This window comes from Malus domestica, chromosome 16 (assembly GCF_042453785.1).
Source record: "Malus domestica chromosome 16, GDT2T_hap1".
Taxonomy (NCBI): Eukaryota; Viridiplantae; Streptophyta; class Magnoliopsida; order Rosales; family Rosaceae; genus Malus; species Malus domestica.
Window position 1 is genome coordinate 848,859 of NC_091676.1, and position 19,113 is coordinate 867,971.

The following is a 19,113-nucleotide window of genomic DNA, read 5'->3' on the forward strand; positions in this document are numbered from 1 at the left end:
GCTTGGCCTTGTTGTTTTGTCTAATTGTACATTTGTGTTAAGCATTTTCATTAATTACATTCGAATCAAATGATCGATGGAAAGAAGGAATCAAAGCTACATTTTGGATGCACGATTGCCCTTGATTACGTCTAATAATTGACCAAATGAATTGTTATTTGCTAAGACGAGAATCTGAAAATATAGACTTGGCAAATGGGTCGTGCATACCGTGTTTGTATTGTTTTCATGATATACCTGTTATTTTGTACCCATTATCTTAACGATCGTATTGTGTGAAACATGTTATCTTAACGGGTTTTTAATAGGTGACCCGATAAAAAGTTGACTCGTTAATAGGTCATGTCGTTTCATGTTGGAAAGAAATTGCCATGTCTAATGTCTAGACCTTGCAAACAGTTCATGTTCATGTCGTTCACGTGCCATACCCATCATGTTAATAGCTGACCCAATAATGACGCGACTTGTTAACGTGTTCTTAACGGGTGACCCGATAATCACATGACTCGTTAACAGTTGGACTCAAAACATGTTATTTTCGTATCCTTTTGTATCGGGTTAAAGAGGCTCATCTAGCACTAGCAGATGGGGGTTTCAGTTTCCACTTTTGGAATGAAACAAATCTTCCCATGTAGGATCGAACCTACAACCAGTAAATTAACACCTGAATGGTATACCGATAGGGTAAATAAAACAATACAATGGCTACCATACTCAAATGAACTCCATGAAGTTACTCTAATTTCTCTCTAAATTTCTAATTATATTATTTTACATGTATTCCAGCGGATGATACCTTCCTGTCCACTCGAGTTATAAAATCATAGTTTGTAGCTTTCATTACATTTTATTTTGACTTGGCGATTCCAAAATGTTTGTTTGTCCCACATCGAAAAGGAGAAGACAACCACCGGCGCCCCACTTGGGCGAGCAGCAGTTTTCATTTGCAGTGAGCGCAGAGCGAATATGGCTACTCTTGTCCAATTCCTCCTCAGTCAAAGAACAATAGAAGATGTCAAGATTCCGTACAAGCCGTATTGGGTGGGAGAGGATCGAAAGATACATGTAAAGAACGAAGCGGTCATAACGTACATGAACCGTCGTTTTTCCTTTGGCTTTGGCAATGTCTTGGAGGACATGCGACCCTAAAACACTATTGTCTCCCCATTGACTGTTAGCTGCACCCAAAAGAGAGTAAGCTGTAACTTGGGATTCCCTTTGCCTTACGGAACTCTCTCAATTTCTTTGTAAGCCGCTCACCTCCAGCCACAAAAACTATTGTCAACTTTGGACGATTTTTTGCAGATATGACGCTTGAATAAGAACTTAAAATATAGACAGTTTAACCCGATTGTATGTACATATATCCATATAAATAAAGCAAAATTAATTAAAATGATTTGAAAACTTTGAGTTTTAACCAAAAGGACAAAATTGTGTTGTAAGTGAATAGTATTGAGTGATTTTTTAGAGTAAAAATGTTCTTAACATTAAAAGTGAATAGTACTATGAGTGTTTCGTTAAGACTCCTAAATAATCACACTTGGTTGAGAGCGGGAGGGTTTTTGGAGATGGAGAGGAGGTCCTCGAGCAGATTGCAACCGAAGTTACTGACGCCAATACCCCTGGCAAGGCCGAGTCTCTTGCATTCTTCCAGGCCTTCTCAAACAGACTTGATATCAAGGGTTACACCATCTCCTTTTCAACAGGCCTACCCTTCACCTCTTTGCAATTTTGGATGGCCGGTGTATTAAGTGCATGTCCACGTACTCGAGAAATTTTTAATTGTGACAGAAACATAGATGATACATCACGTATTTTTATGTAAGTGGTGAGATTTTTTACTTTTTAAGTTATTAACCTTTTAACACACAAATCCCACTATTTATATAATGACACGTAATGTACCATCTCAAGTGACGATCACATTGAAAAATCTCCCCACGTACTACTCGTCAAGTATTAGAAAGTCGTTTACAATCGGAAACAATTACCAAACAAGTGGAAAGGAAAATTATTAGGGGTGATGGTGGAAGGAAAATTGTTCAAGTGAGAGCAATGTCCACGTTGCATATAATGAGCGGGGAACGTACAAAGAGAAAGGCAAAACGAAAATGTGGCTGTCATTCATCTTATCATTTTTATTATTAAGTTACAAGCGATGGTATTACTTTAAGTTTGACTAAGAAGAAGAAAAATTCTAAGAAACTTTAACGAAAAGCACCTGATACTGTTTACTTTAACGAAAAACCACATTTTTACACTAAAAAGTCAATTCTAGTACTATTCACTTTACCCTTTATTTTGTCCTTATTATTAAAACTCAAAGTTTTCAAGCCATTTTCATTAGTTTTCCTAAAATTCTAACCCCGAACGTGCGCAATGGGTCCAAAAAAAAAAAATCATTTTCATCCAGACAATCCCGAACACATAAAATACTCTCTTGAGTCTCCAGTATCTACACAAGGTTCTAAAAAACACTAGGCGTTAGTCGGGCGGCGGGCTAGCGCCTAACGCTTAGGCGGCTAGGCGGGATCTAGGCGGGCGCATAGGCGGAATTAGGTAATTTTCTTGTATATCTTGTAAATAAGTGCATATTGACACTTAAAAAAAATTATACTTCTATGAAATCCATGGATAAGATAAAAAAAAGGTCGTACCCAGTGCACAAGGCTCCCGCTTTAAGCAGGGTCTGGGAGAGGTGAATGTTTAAAAACACATTAAGCATATATGCCATATAACCATAGTGAGGTGTATTGTAGAATGACAAATGTATAACAAGTTCACAATTTTAAACCACTTAGACTTAGATAAGATTTTTTATTTTATTTTTTAATTTCATTAAAAAAAAAATCACCTAGCTCCGTCTAGCCCCGCCTACCCCACCTAGCGCCTCGGCTCACCACCGCATAGGCGCCGCCTAGCCAATCCGATTTTTCCAACCAAATTTGCAAGAAAAAGTCTCAGCTCACCACCGCCTAGCGCCTAGGCCGTTTTTTAGAACAGTGGTCCAACATAATATAAAAGTTCATTGAAGATTATACAACCAAGCCTACGAGCTTCACATATACAGATCCAAACGAACTCTGTAATTAAAAAGCACAAGAATTTATTATGCCTGTTCAAGATACGATATAAAATACATAAACAACGTGCAAAGTTTAACCAGAACAGATGCCGAAAGTTCCAAACAACTGTAGAACTTACAAAAGCTTATGAAATTCTGAAAGAGAAAACGAATACAGTCTAACTAAGAGTACGGGCGACCCTAGCTAGCTATATCAAAGCCCTAGCGGATGAAGTCATCAAAGAAACGGTCCGAAATGATCGATTGATTGATCATAATCCAGCATCAATCTGGAGCACAACGTCATGCGGTCCCATAATTGAGGCAAAGATAATTGTTTTCTGTTGAGGAAGACGACTAATCTCGTCTAATTCCTCCTCAGTCAAGGACCAACCGAAGATGTCAATGTTCTGATTTATTCTTTCCTTATTGAAGCTCTTTGTTATCAAGCTCACCCCTTGCTGGTACACCCATCTCAAGGCTATCTGCATATCATTAAAAAGAAAGGAAAAATTAACTAGTGCAATGCCAAGCTACATATATGTATTGTATGTATATAATATATATTCGGGCGAGTTGGCAAATTAAACAAAACTAGTTGTCCTAATTGTTAAGGTTTCAGAGATGGTCCGGTGTGTGAAACCATTATTATAAGAGAATTTAACTTCATGAGACATTCAACACTGATTAACTAGCACCTGAGCAGTTGTTTTTCCTTTGGACTTGGCAATGTCTTGGAGGACTTTTGTGCCTAAAACTTTGTTTTCTCCAAATCTAGTCCCGGATGCACCTAACGGGGAGTAGGCCGTCACATGAATTCCCTTTGCCTTACAGAACTCCCCCAGTTTCTTCAGCTGCCAAAGTGGGTTCACCTCCAACTGTGTATTTTGACATACAATTTAATTAACATATAAAATATATAGCCTTAGGCATGCATAAAAACTAACTGATTATAAAGTAGGAATGTAAATGTACTTGGTTGAGGGCGGGAGGGATTTTGGCGATGGAAAGGAGGTCCTCAAGCATCTCGGAAGTGAAGTTACTCACGCCAATGCCCCTCGCAAGGCCCAGTCTCTTGCATTCTTCCATGCCTTCCCAAACTGACTTGATATCTAAGGGTAGCAGCACCCCCTTTTCCACTGGCATAGAGCTCACCACTTTCCCAAATTTGAAGGGCCAATGTATTAGGTACATATCCACATACTCCAATTGCAGATTCCTACATAATTCATTCATGATTAAAAAAAAAAGTTAATTAGCTAGGGTTTCAACTTTCATTTAGGGGCTGTTTGATAAATTTTTCTTTTTTTTCACTTTACCAGAAAGCTAAAAATTAAAAGCTACTTTTGTGAGTTTTTAAAATTGGAAATTAAAATCTGAAAACTAAACTGTTATCAAATGAGCCCTTAATATTATGAAATCTGAATTGATTGATTGAATTATAACTTTGTCATACTCTCATTTATACCTTAAGCTCATGTTGATGGCAGGCACTACAAGGTCTCTTTCAGCAAAGCTGGCAAAAAGCTTAGTGGTGATGAAGAGCTCACTCCTGGACTTGACGAGTCCAAGACGGAGTGCTTCAGCTATGGCTTCCCCGAGATCTTGTTCTGACCCGTAAATGAAGGCCGTGTCGAAGTGGCGGTAGCCCGCTCTGATGGCTTCAAGAATTGCAGCCTTGGCTGTTTCAGGGTCAACTTTAGGGTATGATGAAGTCCCCATGCCGATCACTGGCATCGTCATGTCACAAGAGCTCAGTGTTACCTCAGGAACTATCGTTGGCGTCATTACTAACTAATTAATGTGCGTCGATCGAGAACTTAAGCTTACAAATTATCTTCAAGAATTTAGATAGAAGTCTATGGAATTAGAAGATATCTTGGCCTCCAGTTGTAACAATGTCTTGCGTTTATATAGGCATGCACCTGGACAACGAGACAACAATACTATTCATGAAGATTTTTCAGTGTATACGAAACACAAAGTAATTTGACTATGTGTCATAATATAAGTGAAAGAGCATTAAAAATATATATCTTAAGAATAAGACGAATTAAATATGTTATCTACCTATATTATAACACGTAACATACTACCTTGTATTGTTGGTTCATATACAAATTTCTACTCGTCGATGGACATGCACACATGAAGACACTGTTAGCCAACATTACTGACCAAACAACCCAATTTCTGAACTCCCTTTTCCCTCTTCTATCTTTGTAATGAAATAAGTTAATAACCTTGACTCATTTTTTTGGTCAATAGTAAGCTTTTCCTTTGATGGCCAAGAGTGAATAATAAACGTGACTTTGGAGAAATTCATCAAACAAATACGAATTAAAATTAGAAAATAAACTGCGATCTGTTTTTTCAGGTGTTCAAATTGTGGGTTTTTGCTTTCACAAAAGGTGCGTTGTATATATGTGTACATGTCCACATCTGGCCTAATATTTTATTGCAAATATAAAGTTTAGGAGACGTCTCTCAAAAATGATTTTTTATGAACTCTTTGTCACCTTATATTTTTAACATAATGGTATATAATGTTGGTACGAAAATTAATGTAAAACTATGAACTGTAAAAAATTCTCACTTTGAAAGAATCTCTTTAGCATTTCTCAAGTTATAGACCATGCTTCTTCTGTTTTCGTAAAAAGTCATGACTCGGTTTCCAAAAAAAAAAAAAAGAGGTCATGACTCATCGACCAGGGCTCTGCCTGGACAAGACAACTGGGCTAGCAGAGGGAGGCAGATTGTTTGCCCTCCCATTACCATGCCCTTCCCATCATCTTCTACATTGTGCGGTCACGGTTAAGCCACGTCAACATTTTATATTGATTTTTTTTATAGAGATAATAAGACATGTTGATGTGACTTAACCATGACCGCATAAATGAGGGGATGGGAAGGGCATGGTAAAAGGAGGGGACAAGGATTGTCTGCCCTCCTTGTTCCTGTGCCCTCCCATGCCCTCCTATTTGTGTGGTCACGGTTAAGTCACGTCAACATTTTATATTACTATTCATTTTTGTCTTATTATCTCTATAAAAAAAACAATATAAAATGTTGACGTGGCTTAACTGTGATCACACAAAACAGGAAGGCACAAGAGGGCACGGGAACAAGGAGGGCAGACAATCCTTGTCCAAAAGAAGGGGGACAAGGATTGTCTGTCCTCCTTGTTCCTGTGCCCTCCCATGCCCTCTTGTTTGTGTGGTCACGGTTAAGCCACGTCAACATTTTATATTACTATTCATTTTTGTCTTATTATCTCTATAAAAAACAATATAAAATGTTGACGTGACTTAACCGTGACCACACAAAACAGGAGGGCACGGGAACAAGGAGGGCAGACAATCCTTGTCTAAAGGAGGGCAGACAATCTGCCTCCCTAGCAGAGACCTAAACTCTCCAATGGAGCTTGTGAATACATTATTTTGTGTAATACATTGACTAATTAACCACCGTGAATAAACACGTGTCTGCTTTGACTTTATCTTTAATTTCGTGATTGAAATAGAATGAAGAATAAACTATTTAGATGGGGTGAAATTAACAAATTGTTATAAATAGGTAAAAGTTAGAGAGATAACTTTTGTTAGGGACACAAACGAAGCGGATGCAAAATATTACACTGTTTAATTTAATAACTATAACACAAAATGATTGCACGTAAAAAAAAGGAAGTGAAGGATACTGATATTATTGCTTTCAGTTCTTTTCCTTTTTGCAGTGTGTAGTGATCACACACAAAATGCTCTTTAAATAGAGTCATTCCTGTGAAAACTTACAAAGGTCAAATGGGTGTTTTTTGACAAACTTCATACTACAACAACATGATTACTATTCTAAAGTCTTCTCACCTTTTGCCAAAAGCATGTGGGCATTCACCCCCACAACTTTTACAACACAAATGAATTTGTCAAGCTGCAGTACTATTATTTTCTTCAACAAAAGTAAAAGTTGTAAGAGGAGATCTTACACCGTCAAGAGTATCAATATTCCTCTGTATCCTCCAACCAGGAAAGGATTCACTCCGAATCTCTTCCTCCTAATCCACCAAATCAGAAGATCTGTGTCGTTGAAATTTGATCAAACGGCTACAAATAGGGACCCACTTTAAAAGTTATAATAACTTCAGCCGTTGGATCAAATTCCAATAACACGGATTTCCTGATTTGATGGATTAGGAGGAAGAGATCCGGAGAGGAATAACTAACCCTTAACCGTATAGGGTAATCTTTTTTTCCTTGGATTTTGTAAGAGCTGCAGACTTTGGCTTTGTTATGTTGGCAAAAGCAATGTGCTCTTCTATTTGAACTCAAGTTTGAATTTCTTTTTTGGTAATTTAAGTTAAGTTAGTGTAGATCATAGCTTGTATTAAATAAATCAATGAAGGAGTTCATGTTCAACTTTTTAGCGCTAGCATAAAGTCATAACTCATAGCCAACATAGAAGCTTTTATTGACTTCCTTACTAGACTAGGTTTGATTGTTCCATATTTCTAATTAGACTTTTTACTTTTTAGTCAAAATGATTTCTGAGATTTGCATAACTCCTCTTTTGGATCCCTGAGACTTGAAAACAATAGAATTTGTCCATGAGTTTGTCCACAATCAATCATTTTGGTCATTTCATGAAAAATCTCTATTAAATAAGGATTAAATGACAAAAATACCCTCATTTTTGCCAAATCATTTTGGCCTATTGTTTATTAAATTGAGGGTAATTTTGTCATTTTGATCCTTATTTAACATAATTTTTCATCAAATAACCAAAATGATTGATGGTGGACAATCTCAAGGACCACTTCCTTTTCATTTGCTGTCTACTTATATATAAAATATATTAATGCATGCTGAAATATTGGTTTGTAGACTTTGAAAAAGGAGGATAACAAAGTCTTGGAACAACGTATCGGCCGGTTTGTTTTCTGAAAGCATGCATGCTAATTAAGCTAGGCCGCATTTTCATTCGCTGTCTACTGATACATTAATGCATGCCGACATATTGGTTCGCAGTCTTTGAAATAGGAGATAATAACAACTTTTTGGTCGGTGCGGACACATTCACATCCCTGCCCATTCGATCATCTGGTGCTTCGCTATGAGAGAGAGAGAGAGCGGTGATCCAAGAAGTTCCCTTAATGATAGTGAACCGACGTTTTGAAAATACTCGTCCAAACGTCAAGTAGGAATGATCGGTGAAACTTTTTGGTCGGTGCGGACACATTCACATCCCTGCCCATTCAATCATCTGGTGCTTCGCTATGAGAGAGAGAGAGTGAGAGAGAGAGAGAGAGTAGGAATGATCGGTGAAACTTTTTGGTCGGTGCGGACACATTCACATCCCTGCCCATTCACAGAGACACACAGAGAGAGAGAGAGAGAGAGAGAGAGAGAGAGAGAGAGAGAGAGAGAGAGAGAGAGAGAGAGAGAGAGAGAGAGAGAGAGAGAGAGAGAGAGAGAGAGTTATGCTTGTTTTGGTACTGAAGTGATTCTGAAAAAAAGAGAGAGAGAGAGAGAGAGACTTATGCTTGGTTTGGTACTGAAGTGATTATGAAAAAAGCTGGTATCAAAAAAAGTTGGGAGCTTTTTTGTGTTTGGTAAACATTCAGCTTCAGCTTTTTTTCCACAATTTTAGGTGAAAAAAGCCAAAAACAAGAAGCTGCAAAACCCAGATTTGAAAAACCGGCTTTTTCACATCTGTTTTACATAAAAGTTTACCAAACACTATAATACTGCTTTTTTTTTTTCAAAAGCATTTTTACAAAAAAATTTACCAAACACTCTACAGCTTTATTTCACAGCCGGTTATTCTCACAGCACAGCATAAACAGTTTTTTTTTTCAAAGCACAGCAATACCAAACCAGCCTTTACTCAAAGCCTTATTTTTACATTTCTTCTATTTTTGGTTATCACCATCTCCAACCCTTTGAGTTCAAATCTAACATTTTTAACCCAGAAAACGGTTTTTCTGCTCCAACTATATTGGGTTAAATTTTTAACCCGAGATAGTTAAAGAATGAATTTAGGTTAAAACTTTTTTTTCAAAATGACTTAAAAAAAAAAAACTTATGTAAACTATCATAATTTATTTTTATGGACATTTTAACTTAAATTCTGATAAATATTGAAAAATCACATGAAACAAAAGTTTTTGGGTGAACTTTGATTTAAATTTTTTTTTTCAAATTGTATTAGCCATTAGATTTAATTTGGGGCGGTTGGATTTTTCTTTTACCATTAGATTTTGATCGTATTGGATCTCAACTGTTAGATTTAATGAACTTATAAATTAGATTTTAACATAAGATGTTATTCCTTTTTTTCAATTATATATATATATATAGAGAGTCTCCTCTCCTTAATGGATTCTTCAAATATTTTTTTTGAGAGACAACTTGTGGTGCTCGTTTCATAACAGTATACATAGATTATCAGTAATGTCTAATATAGTGTTGATTTTTTTATCGTTTGTCCAAAACTACAAATTTCTATATATACTTTGCATAAATAGGGTAGAAGTTGTTTGGTACTAATGATCTTCGGGGTTTTCAAGTTGTTTTCCCTATAATGTTATATGCTTTCAGTGACTAGTGTCATTACTTTTGAGTTATGACTCTGTGAACCCATGTCTTCGTGACTCTGAATCCATATAGCAGAGCATATATTTATTGAATATGTTTTCCTTTTTCTATGACTTGTGTGGCTGGACTAATGAGAGTTCTTGATTTGCGACAGGTCTTTCCCATGCGGTGGACCCACTGGCCTCTTCATATATGGTTACTGCTTGTATTATTACTACGCCCGATCAGATATGTCTGGTTTTATGCAAACGTCATTCTTCTTCGGTTACATGGCCTACATTTGCTACTGCTTCTTTCTCATGCTTGGCACCGTAAGTTTCCGCGCTGCTTTGCTGTTTGTTCGTCACATTTACAAGTCCATCAAGTATGATCAGTAGGTGGTCGGTTGATCGTTTTGTTGAATAGGTCATCGTTTATTCCTTTTTTTATCATAGGAAAGAGTCGTGATTTTTGTTAGAAGGTAGGCGAGAGGGTGCATTCAGGAGCAGAGGAAGCAACGAGCTTTCCTGAATCAAGTCTTTCGAGGCCTCTGTTGAACGTTTGCTTTAGGCTTTGGGAAACTTTGGGGCAATTTAGAGTTTGCCTTAACTATTATTCACTAAGTGTATGTAATAGAATAGAAGCATTAATGTGGGGTAACAGAAGAGCTTGTTGCATGGCCACATTTTACCTAACTCTCTGAAATGACTTTTTTTTTCCATATTAGCTTACCCTTAGGGTGTGTTTGTTGCACCGAACTATCTCGGACTGAATTAGCTTAAGGAACTAAGCTGGACTGACTTAGACTAGACTAAGCTGGACTAGCTTAGTGAAACGTTTGGTGCAGTGTCGGACTAAGAAGTAGGATTACAATATTAAAATATTTTATATTAATTTAATATATATATTAATTAATATATTATTATTAGTTTATCTTTTTCCTTTTTTTTTTCCTTCTAGAATCATCTCTCTAATCCCTCTCCAATCCTGTAACCTTCTGCTCCCTTTCCCTTTTTCCCATTTTTGTCCCTCCTACCCACTGGCCATTTCTCTCCCTCCCACCGTCTCTCTCTAACCCAAACAAGCGATGCAACCAAAGTGATGGTAGAGAGTCTCTCCATTTGCTTCACCAACGATGCAACTAAAATCCGCAATCTTCCTCACCACCTCTTCCCACAAACCCATCTCATCCCCCACCCAAAAAATTCACTCAAAATCCCCAACCTCTCTATCTCCATTGAGGTCGTGGTTGAACCTATATATGACTTGGTTCTCGAACTGAGCATGATGAGGTGTTGGGAGTGGGCAGAGAACTGTGGATTCCCTTATTTTCTTTTCTTGATTTCTCTACTAATTGCGCAAGAAGTGAATTTTTTTCCCTTTTTTTTTTCCGTTCTTGGTTTTTGCTCTGTTTTTAGAGATATGAAGACCAGTCTTTAATGGAATATCTTCTGTGACTTCTTATTTCTGTTTTAGAGAGATGAAGGTGAGTTTTCTAGCAGACACGGTGACGAAAAGGCGCGGGGGAGACGGGACTAGCAATCCTGTAGTTTTTGGAGGGCCTCAGTAAGACCTCTTAGTGAAGCCTTTAATGTAGGCGAGTTCGGGCTAGTCTCATTAAGACTAGTCTCACATGATAACAAACACCAAACTGGACTAATAGTTAGTCCAGTCTAGTCCAGTGACAGTTAGTGAGGGCAAACAAACGCTCATTTATTGTTTTATCTAATTTGTCCATTGATTTTCTTCAATTCATTTGATCTGATAGCTGAAAATAGAGAGAGGTGTGTGAGAGGTAAAAATGGGTTCGTGGATAGCATCACCCTCTAATAATTGACCATATGACTTGTTATTTGCTAATACGAGAATCCAAAACTATGAGGGGAAGCTTTCGGAGAGGCCCATCTAGCTCTAGCAAGAAGAATTCGAACCTACGACCAGTTAGTTAACACTTGAAATGTATACAAATAGGGTAAATATTACAATACAATGGCTACCATACGCAAATGAACTTCATGTAGTTACTGTAATTACATTCTGAATTTCTAATTCCTCCTCAGTCAAAGACCAATCGAAGATGTCAAGATTATGATTCATTCTTTCCTTGTTGAAGCTTTGTGTTACCATGCTTTAATGTATGCATTGTTGAAGCGAGAGGATCGAGAACACGTAAAAAAAGTACAACCAATACAAGTGATATTGGAAGGGAGAAGATCGAAAGATATATGTAAAGAACGAAGGAGTCGTAATGTACTTGAGCCGTTGTTTTTCCTTTTCTTTGGCAATGTCATCGAGGACATGCGACCCTAAAACACTATTGTCTCATTGTCTCCCATTTAATTTTAGCTGCACCGAAAAGAGAGTAAGTTGTAGCATGGGATTCCATTTGCCTTACAGAACTCTCTCAATTTCTTTCTGCCAAGCTAGGCTCATCTCCAGCCACAAAACATATTTAAATTTAAATCTTCAACCCAGCCGAATACCGTTTAGATGACATAACAATCTTGAACTTTGGACCATTTTTTGCAGATATGATGCTTGAATGATCACTTAAAATATAGACGGTTTAACTTGATTGTATGTGTATGCATACATATCCACAAAAATAATCATACTTGGTTGAGAGTGGGAGGGATTTTGGCGATGGAAAGGAGGTCCTCCAGCAGTTTGCAACCGAAGTTACTGACGCTAAAGTGAGAGAAAGAGAGAGAGAAGGTCCTCCAGCAGTTTGCAACCGAAGTTACTCTTTCATTTCATCCATCCAGCTTGTATTCTATGGTTGAGGTCTCTATTTAATTCTCCGTTCTTTTGCAAGATCGATCCTAGGTAGCGAAAGCGATCACTCTTTGGTACTTCCTGATCTCCGATCCTCACCCCTAACTCATTTTGGCCTCCATTTGCATTGAACTTGCACTCCATATATTCTATCTTTGATCGGCTTAGGCGAAGACCTTTAGATTCCAACACTTCTCTCCAAAGGTTAAACTTCACATTTACCCATTCCTGAGTTTCATCTATCAACACTATATCGTCTACGAAAAGCATACACCAAGGAATATCATCTTGAATATGTCCCGTTAACTTATCCATTACCAATGCAAAAAGGTAATTACTTAAAGATGAGCCTTGATGTAACCCAACAGTTATGGGGAAGCTTTCAATTTGTCCTTTATGAGTTCTTACGGCAGTCTTTACTCCATCATACATATCATTTATAGCTTGGATATATGATACTCGTACTTCTTTCTTCTCTAAAATCCTCCAAAGAATGTCGCTTGGGACCCTATCATATGTTTTTTCCAAATCTATAAAGACCATGTGTAAATCCTTTTTCCTATCTCTATATCTTTCCATCAATCTTCGTAAGAGATAAATTGCATCCATGGTTGAACACTTTGGCATGAACCCGAATTGGTTGTCCAAAACCTGTGTCTCTTGCCTCAATCTATGCTCAATGACTTTCTCCCAGAGCTTCATTGTATGACTCATTAGCTTAATACCCCTATAGTTTATGCAATTTTGTACGTCGCCCTTATTCTTGTAGATAGGCACCAAAGTGCTCTTTCGCCACTCATTGGGCATCTTTTTCGTTTTCAAAATCCTATTGAAAAGGTCTGTGAGCCATACTATACTCGTCTCTCCCAAGACTTTCCACACTTCAATTGGTATATCATTTGGGCCCACTGCTTTTCTATGCTTCATCTTTTTCAAAGCTACAACCACTTATTCTTTCCTGATTCGGCGGCAAAATGAGTAGTTTCTACACTCTTCTGAGTTACTCAACTCCCCCAAAGAAGTACTCATTTCATGTCCTTCATTGAAAAGATTATGAAAATAATCTCTCCATCTGTATTTGATCACGTTCTCTGTAGCAAGAAATTTTCCATCCTCATCCGTGATGCACCTCACTTGGTTTAGGTATCTTGTCTTATTTTCCCTTGCTTTAGCTAGTTTATAGATATCTAACTCTCTTTCTTTGGTATCTAGTTGCTTATACATATCGTCATAAGCCACTAGCTTAGCTTCTCTCACAGCTTTCTTCACCTCCTGCTTCGTTATTCTATACATTTCACCATTTTCATCCGTCATATCCTTGTATAGGGCTTTACAACATTCCTTCTTAGCCTTCACCTTTGTTTGTACCTCCTCATTCCACCACCAAGATTCCTTTTGGTGTGGAGGAAAGCCTTTGGACTCTCCTAATACCTCTTTTGCTACTTTTCGGATACAACTAGCCATGAAATCCCACATTTGGCTAGCTTCCCCCTCTCTATCCCATACGCATTGGGTGAATAATTTCTCTTTGAAAATGACTTGTTTTTCTCCTTTTAGATTCCACCATCTAGTCCTTGCGCACTTTCAGGTCTTGTTCTTTTTTTCTCTCTTTTGATATGTACATACATCACTAACAAGCGATGTTGATTAGCCAAGCTCTCTCCCGGTATAACTTTGCAATCCTTATAAGTTATACGATCCCTTTTCCTCATTAGAAGAAAATCTATTTGTGTTTTTGCCGATCTATTCTTGTGGGTGATCACATGTTCTTCTCTCTTCTTAAATAAGGTGTTGACTAAGAAGAGATCATATGTCATTGCAAAATCCAAGATGGCTTCCCCATTCTCGTTTATCTCCCCAAAACCATGGCCACCATGAAAACCTCCATAGTTGCATGTCTCCTTGCCCACGTGTCCATTTAAATCTCCTCATATAAATATTTTCTTTGTCTGAGCAATTCCTTGCACCAAGTCTCCAAGATATTTCCAAAATTTCTCATTCAAACTCGTATCCAACCCTACTTGAGGTGCGTACGCACTAATCACATTGATGAGTTCTTGTCCTATTACAATCTTGATTGCCATAATTCTATCTCCTACCCTTTTGACATCTACAACATCTTGTGTTAAGGTCTTGTCCATGATGATGCCAACACCGTTTCTCATTCTATTTGTGCCCGAATACCAAAGTTTAAAACCTGAGTTTTCTAGATCATTTGCCTTAAGACCAACCCACTTAGTTTCTTGTAGACACATAATGCTTATCCATCTCCTCACCATAACTTCCACTACTTCCATATATTTTCCCATCAAGGTTCCTCTATTCCACGTTCCTAAACGCATTTTACTCTCTTGAACTCTACCCTTCTGTCCTAGCTTATTCATCATCCCTCGTCTAATAGGATCAAAGTACTTCTTTTGTGTGTCATGTGTAAAGTTGACAGAAGCATATGCTTCCAAACAACTTTGAGTGGAGTTGTTCAAAAAGAAGTTTCTATGACCCCCTTGCTCATTTAACACTGCATCCGGGTGTCGATTGAGATACAACAACCCTTGCTCATTTGTCACTGTGCTCGGGCCACACAGCGCGTCATTTACAGGTGACGCCCTAGGTTTAGCGCGATTTTGTTCTGGATTCATTTTCCATAAGGATTCGACGTAACTAGGAGTGTCGACTGTCGACTACCTGACGCCCTCTCCCTCATCCTTTATCCGAGCTTGGGACCGACAATGTAAGATAAACTTACACAAGAGGAGTTACATTATAATTTCACCCATTATAAAAAATGTAATAAACTAAAACCTTATTTTCCCACCCACTACACCTTCATTCTTTGCACCCCCAGACCCTCCTTGAACTTCCTGTAGTAGCCAAATGCGTTAATTAGTAGCCATGGTTGCAAGTCAAGAAGACAAAGTAGGGAAGAAAGAGTAGCCCACGAAGGACAACTAACCCTCTTTCCCCTTATCATCCCTTCCCTCTTCTCATTCCGCCGCTCTCCTTCTCCTCCTCCTCTCCTTGCCCTTCCTCCACCACCACAATCTCCCATGCTTCCTCTGATCCTCTGCCTCTGTTTTCAACCCAAAATCTCCAATCTTGGTACTGAAATAATACAAGGGCAAAATCCCAAATGAGCTTATTGTTTCCTTTGAAATTTGGATGGTCATTAGTCTCTTGCATTCTCCAACAATAAGTAACTATTGCGGTCTAGGCTACAAGAAAGTTTTAGACCAACAACAACTTTCTGTCGTGGCTGTTGAAGCCGAGGAAGAGATGAAACGGAAGAGAGAGCAAACCACAAGGGACGCAAAGAGAGACGGTTGAGGGGGGGGGGGGGGAGAAAAGGGGTTGGGTTTAAAAGTCTTTTTCTATAAGAATAAACATGTCACTAATATTTTCATTAAAATGTGGGTGAAAAAAATAGGATAATAGGATGAATTTATCAACCCTTCATACTTATTGTGTTTAAAAACTAGCCGTTTTCTTTCCACTTGTCCCCCTCATAAAATTCAAGCCCAATCGATTTTTACTTCAACTCAATTACTATTTCATTTTTTTTCTTTTTGAGTTCAAAAAAAACAAAAATATTGGTAATTGAAAAAATAAAAAGAATGGCAGACCCTTTGTAATTTCATGTCCAAAAGCATCAAATCCAATTCAAGTCTCCGAAGAAGCCTATTTTGGAAACATTTCAGATTTTACATCAATTGCATCAACCGCTCCGCCGAAATCACCATAAAAAACGATCCCAAGAACTCCGGCTACGCCGTGGAGTCCTGCGCTACCAGGAAGTTTGAGCCGTGACAGGAGGACGGACTTGGGGTTTGGGGAGAGGAGGTGGAGATAAAGAGGACGAGGGCTAGCTGATGAATTCTGTGAAGTGGTTGGAGAACATAAGGGAAGTGGAGATGAAGAGGACGGAGGAAGAGGAGGATGAAGCAATTGTGAAACCGACTGGAATTCATAACTCGAACGATTATGTTCGAAGGATTCTTGAATGTGACATCCATGTGGAAGATGATGATTGAATTTTCATATGTTTGGGTGAGGGAGATGTGGAAGATGAACAGGCTCCCAATTTTTTTATTTTTTTCAAAGGCAAACTTGATATAAGTCCAATTTTTTGAGCCAATAGTAGGAATAGTCTAGTTTATTAAAATAAGTCCAATTTGTTATATTTAATTATTTAATTATCAATAGTTATTTGTTCAATGTAGGGCTGGGCACGGGCCGGGCCGGGCCCATTTTTGAAGGGACCGGACCGAACCCTGAATTAAAGGAGACGGGGCGGGCCGGGACGGGCATTACAAATCTGAAAATAGGAACCGGACCTTACCCGACCTGGTTGAAACGGGCCGGTTCGGTCCGGGTACACGGGTCCTTTTTTTTTTTTTTTTGCTGTTTAAAAATGTTTGCTGCACAGATTGCAGTTTGAAAAAACTGCACAGATTCCAGTTTACAGTTTGCACAGATTCCAGTATGGAAAAAATCACAGATTGCAGTTTGAAAAAAATTGCACATATTGCACAGATTGCACAGATTCCAGTTTACACTGATTGCAGTTTGCACAAAACACATTGCACAGATTGCAATAATGCAGTCTTATTAGTGACAACATTTTTATTAAAAACCACCTGTTTAAGAAAAGAGAGAGCCTCTGCCACTGGAACTCCGCTAGAAAAGAGAGAGCCTCTGCCTCTGCCACTGAATTATATCAGTCTAACCAAGGTGTGTCCGACTCCAACTTCTCCAGAGGTGTGTCCTGTATAACATAAATAGATTTTATTAGAAACGTGAAAAAATGTCAAGCAGGCAGCAAATAATTAAACCCTGACTTTAAACCATAATTTAAACCCTGACTTTGTTGCTTTCTGATTGGTTCAAAGCAAATAATTACTCTCTGGGATGGGAAACACAAGCAGGCAGCACAATTAAACAGAGTGAACACACAACACACAGATTGTTGACCGACAAAAGACCAAAAAGGCTGAGAAGTATCATCATGTTATTATACTATGACATTCTTTCACTTTAATTCACTAGGCAATGCAGAAGTTGTGTGAACGTAAAACCACATCCCAGAAAACAATGAACGGATCTAATAACTAGCAGTAAATCTTATAAGTCGTAACGAAATCAAGACTGGAAAATGAAACAGAAAACACTTTCTTTACTAAGCACACTCAAGGAATCCAGAAAGTAACTTGCAGTTTCTATGTTCCAATTCAAGCGTAGTCAACATATGAAAACCTATTCATCAGCATTAGACCGTCTGTCATCCGAAGACCCGTCATTTTTATCCCTTCTTTCCTGCCATCTTGCCCAAAGCTACCTCAAACTAGATACCTTCCAAGAGCAGAAAGCTGAAAGTAGGCAAAGTAACATCATTAAAACAAGACGGGAAGTCGCTGGTTCATGGGAAAAAAATGGACAGAAAACCAACACCTTTTCTGCCTAATGGATAGTGAGCACCATGCTATCAAAATCCGAACTAAATGTACAAGCTTGTGGAGAAAACAACAAAGTTGTGACTAGGTTTTTGCTAATCCGGATAGTTTTTATTAAGAAGACAGAGATTTGTAGCTACCAAGTCCATGCCTCTCCTCAATGGACCGATTATAACAAATTGGAGTCATATCTTCAAACATAAAATCCAATTTAAAAACCCTAAAATCCCGAAAACCCCAAAATCCCAAATTCCAATTTAAAAACCCTAAAATCCCTACACCCAAAATTCAAATTAATAACAAAACCCTAATTCAAAATTACCTAAATTTTAGAGGGATGATGGCTGGTACCAGTGTCCTCGACGACGGTGATGGGGTGATGGCGATCACGACGGCGGGGGTTGCTGTCGAACATGAGAGAATCGACGGCAAGGGTGATGGCCTGGGTTATCTGGGATGTTGTCGAGGAGGATGATGGGTGGTGCCGTTGTATTCGTCGAGGAGAATCGACGGTTGGTGAGGGGATTGGAGTCGAGGGAGTCGAGGGAGTCGAAGGACGGGAACTGTCGAGTCGAGGGACTGAGGTCTGAGAGTTTAAGAGAGTGACAGTGAGAGAGTCGGGAATCGGGGATGAGAAAGATAGAGAACTTAGGTAAAACTAAAACAACGGCTCAGATTAGATATGGTAGCTTATTCATCAATCTGGTCCATTCATTTTAATTACAAACGGACCGGTTCAGGTACCCGCGGTTCCTATACTCCAGGAACCGGCCCGAACCGAAAATCACAAAGGCCCGCCCCGGCCCGCCCCATTTCTCTTTTTTAAAAGTAGGAACAGGCCCGTACCCGCCCCGAACCGTCATTACCCGCCCCTACCCGCGGTTCCTGTACCCGTTTGCCCAGCCCTAGTTCAATGATAAGATTTATTGTTAAAATCAAATTTCTTCCCAATTATCTCTTTGCTTATTTCTTTTTATTTATCTTTTTGTTATTTCTTATTCTTCCTTCTGCTTTAAACCCTATTTATATATTTTATTTTTAATTTTTATAATCAACTTATATCACAGGTTAATTATATTTATCTACCTATATGACAGATTTTTTTTTTAATAATCAACATGTCACAGATTAATGTGTCTTACTTGTAGGTATGTTATTTTTTTCTACCTTTTAATTAGATTTCATATCTCATGTATAGGTATAATATACATTCATATATTTGTTAGAATGTTTTGTAGATAAATTTATGTTA

General features: G+C 38.3%; 1 protein-coding gene and 1 long non-coding RNA gene across 3 annotated transcripts; both read right to left on the minus strand.

Annotated features, from left to right (window-relative positions):
* Window positions 1-3,089: 3,089 nt before the first annotated feature.
* On the minus strand, window positions 3,090-4,957 carry LOC103403467 (D-galacturonate reductase-like). Its single transcript, XM_008342315.4, has 4 exons — window positions 4,536-4,957; window positions 4,043-4,286; window positions 3,766-3,945; window positions 3,090-3,552 (listed from the first exon to the last, which is right to left on the minus strand). The coding sequence occupies exons 1-4, from the start codon at window positions 4,853-4,855 to the stop codon at window positions 3,340-3,342; spliced, it is 957 nt and encodes a 318-aa protein (XP_008340537.1). The 5' UTR covers window positions 4,856-4,957; the 3' UTR covers window positions 3,090-3,339.
* An 11,953-nt stretch (window positions 4,958-16,910) lies between these two features.
* Window positions 16,911-18,475, minus strand: LOC103403476 (uncharacterized). 2 transcript variants are annotated; one of them, XR_524174.4, is made up of 3 exons: window positions 18,184-18,475; window positions 17,665-17,777; window positions 16,911-17,176 (listed from the first exon to the last, which is right to left on the minus strand). It is a non-coding gene; the product is annotated as an uncharacterized lncRNA (long non-coding RNA). The 2 variants fall into 2 exon arrangements; XR_001786031.3 differs by having other exon boundaries at window positions 17,619-17,777; window positions 18,184-18,457.
* Window positions 18,476-19,113: the final 638 nt, after the last annotated feature.

Excerpts from the sequence above, each read along its gene's own strand:
- LOC103403467 (XM_008342315.4), bottom strand. The coding sequence starts at position 4,855 with ATGACGCCAACGATAGTTCCTGAGGTAACACTGAGCTCTTGTGACATG. Across the intron at positions 3,946-4,042 it reads TCCCTCCCGCCCTCAACCAA|TTGGAGGTGAACCCACTTTG; the intron begins GTACATTTACAT and ends CAAAATACACAG. Across the intron at positions 3,553-3,765 it reads AAGGAAAAACAACTGCTCAG|ATAGCCTTGAGATGGGTGTA; the intron begins GTGCTAGTTAAT and ends AATGATATGCAG.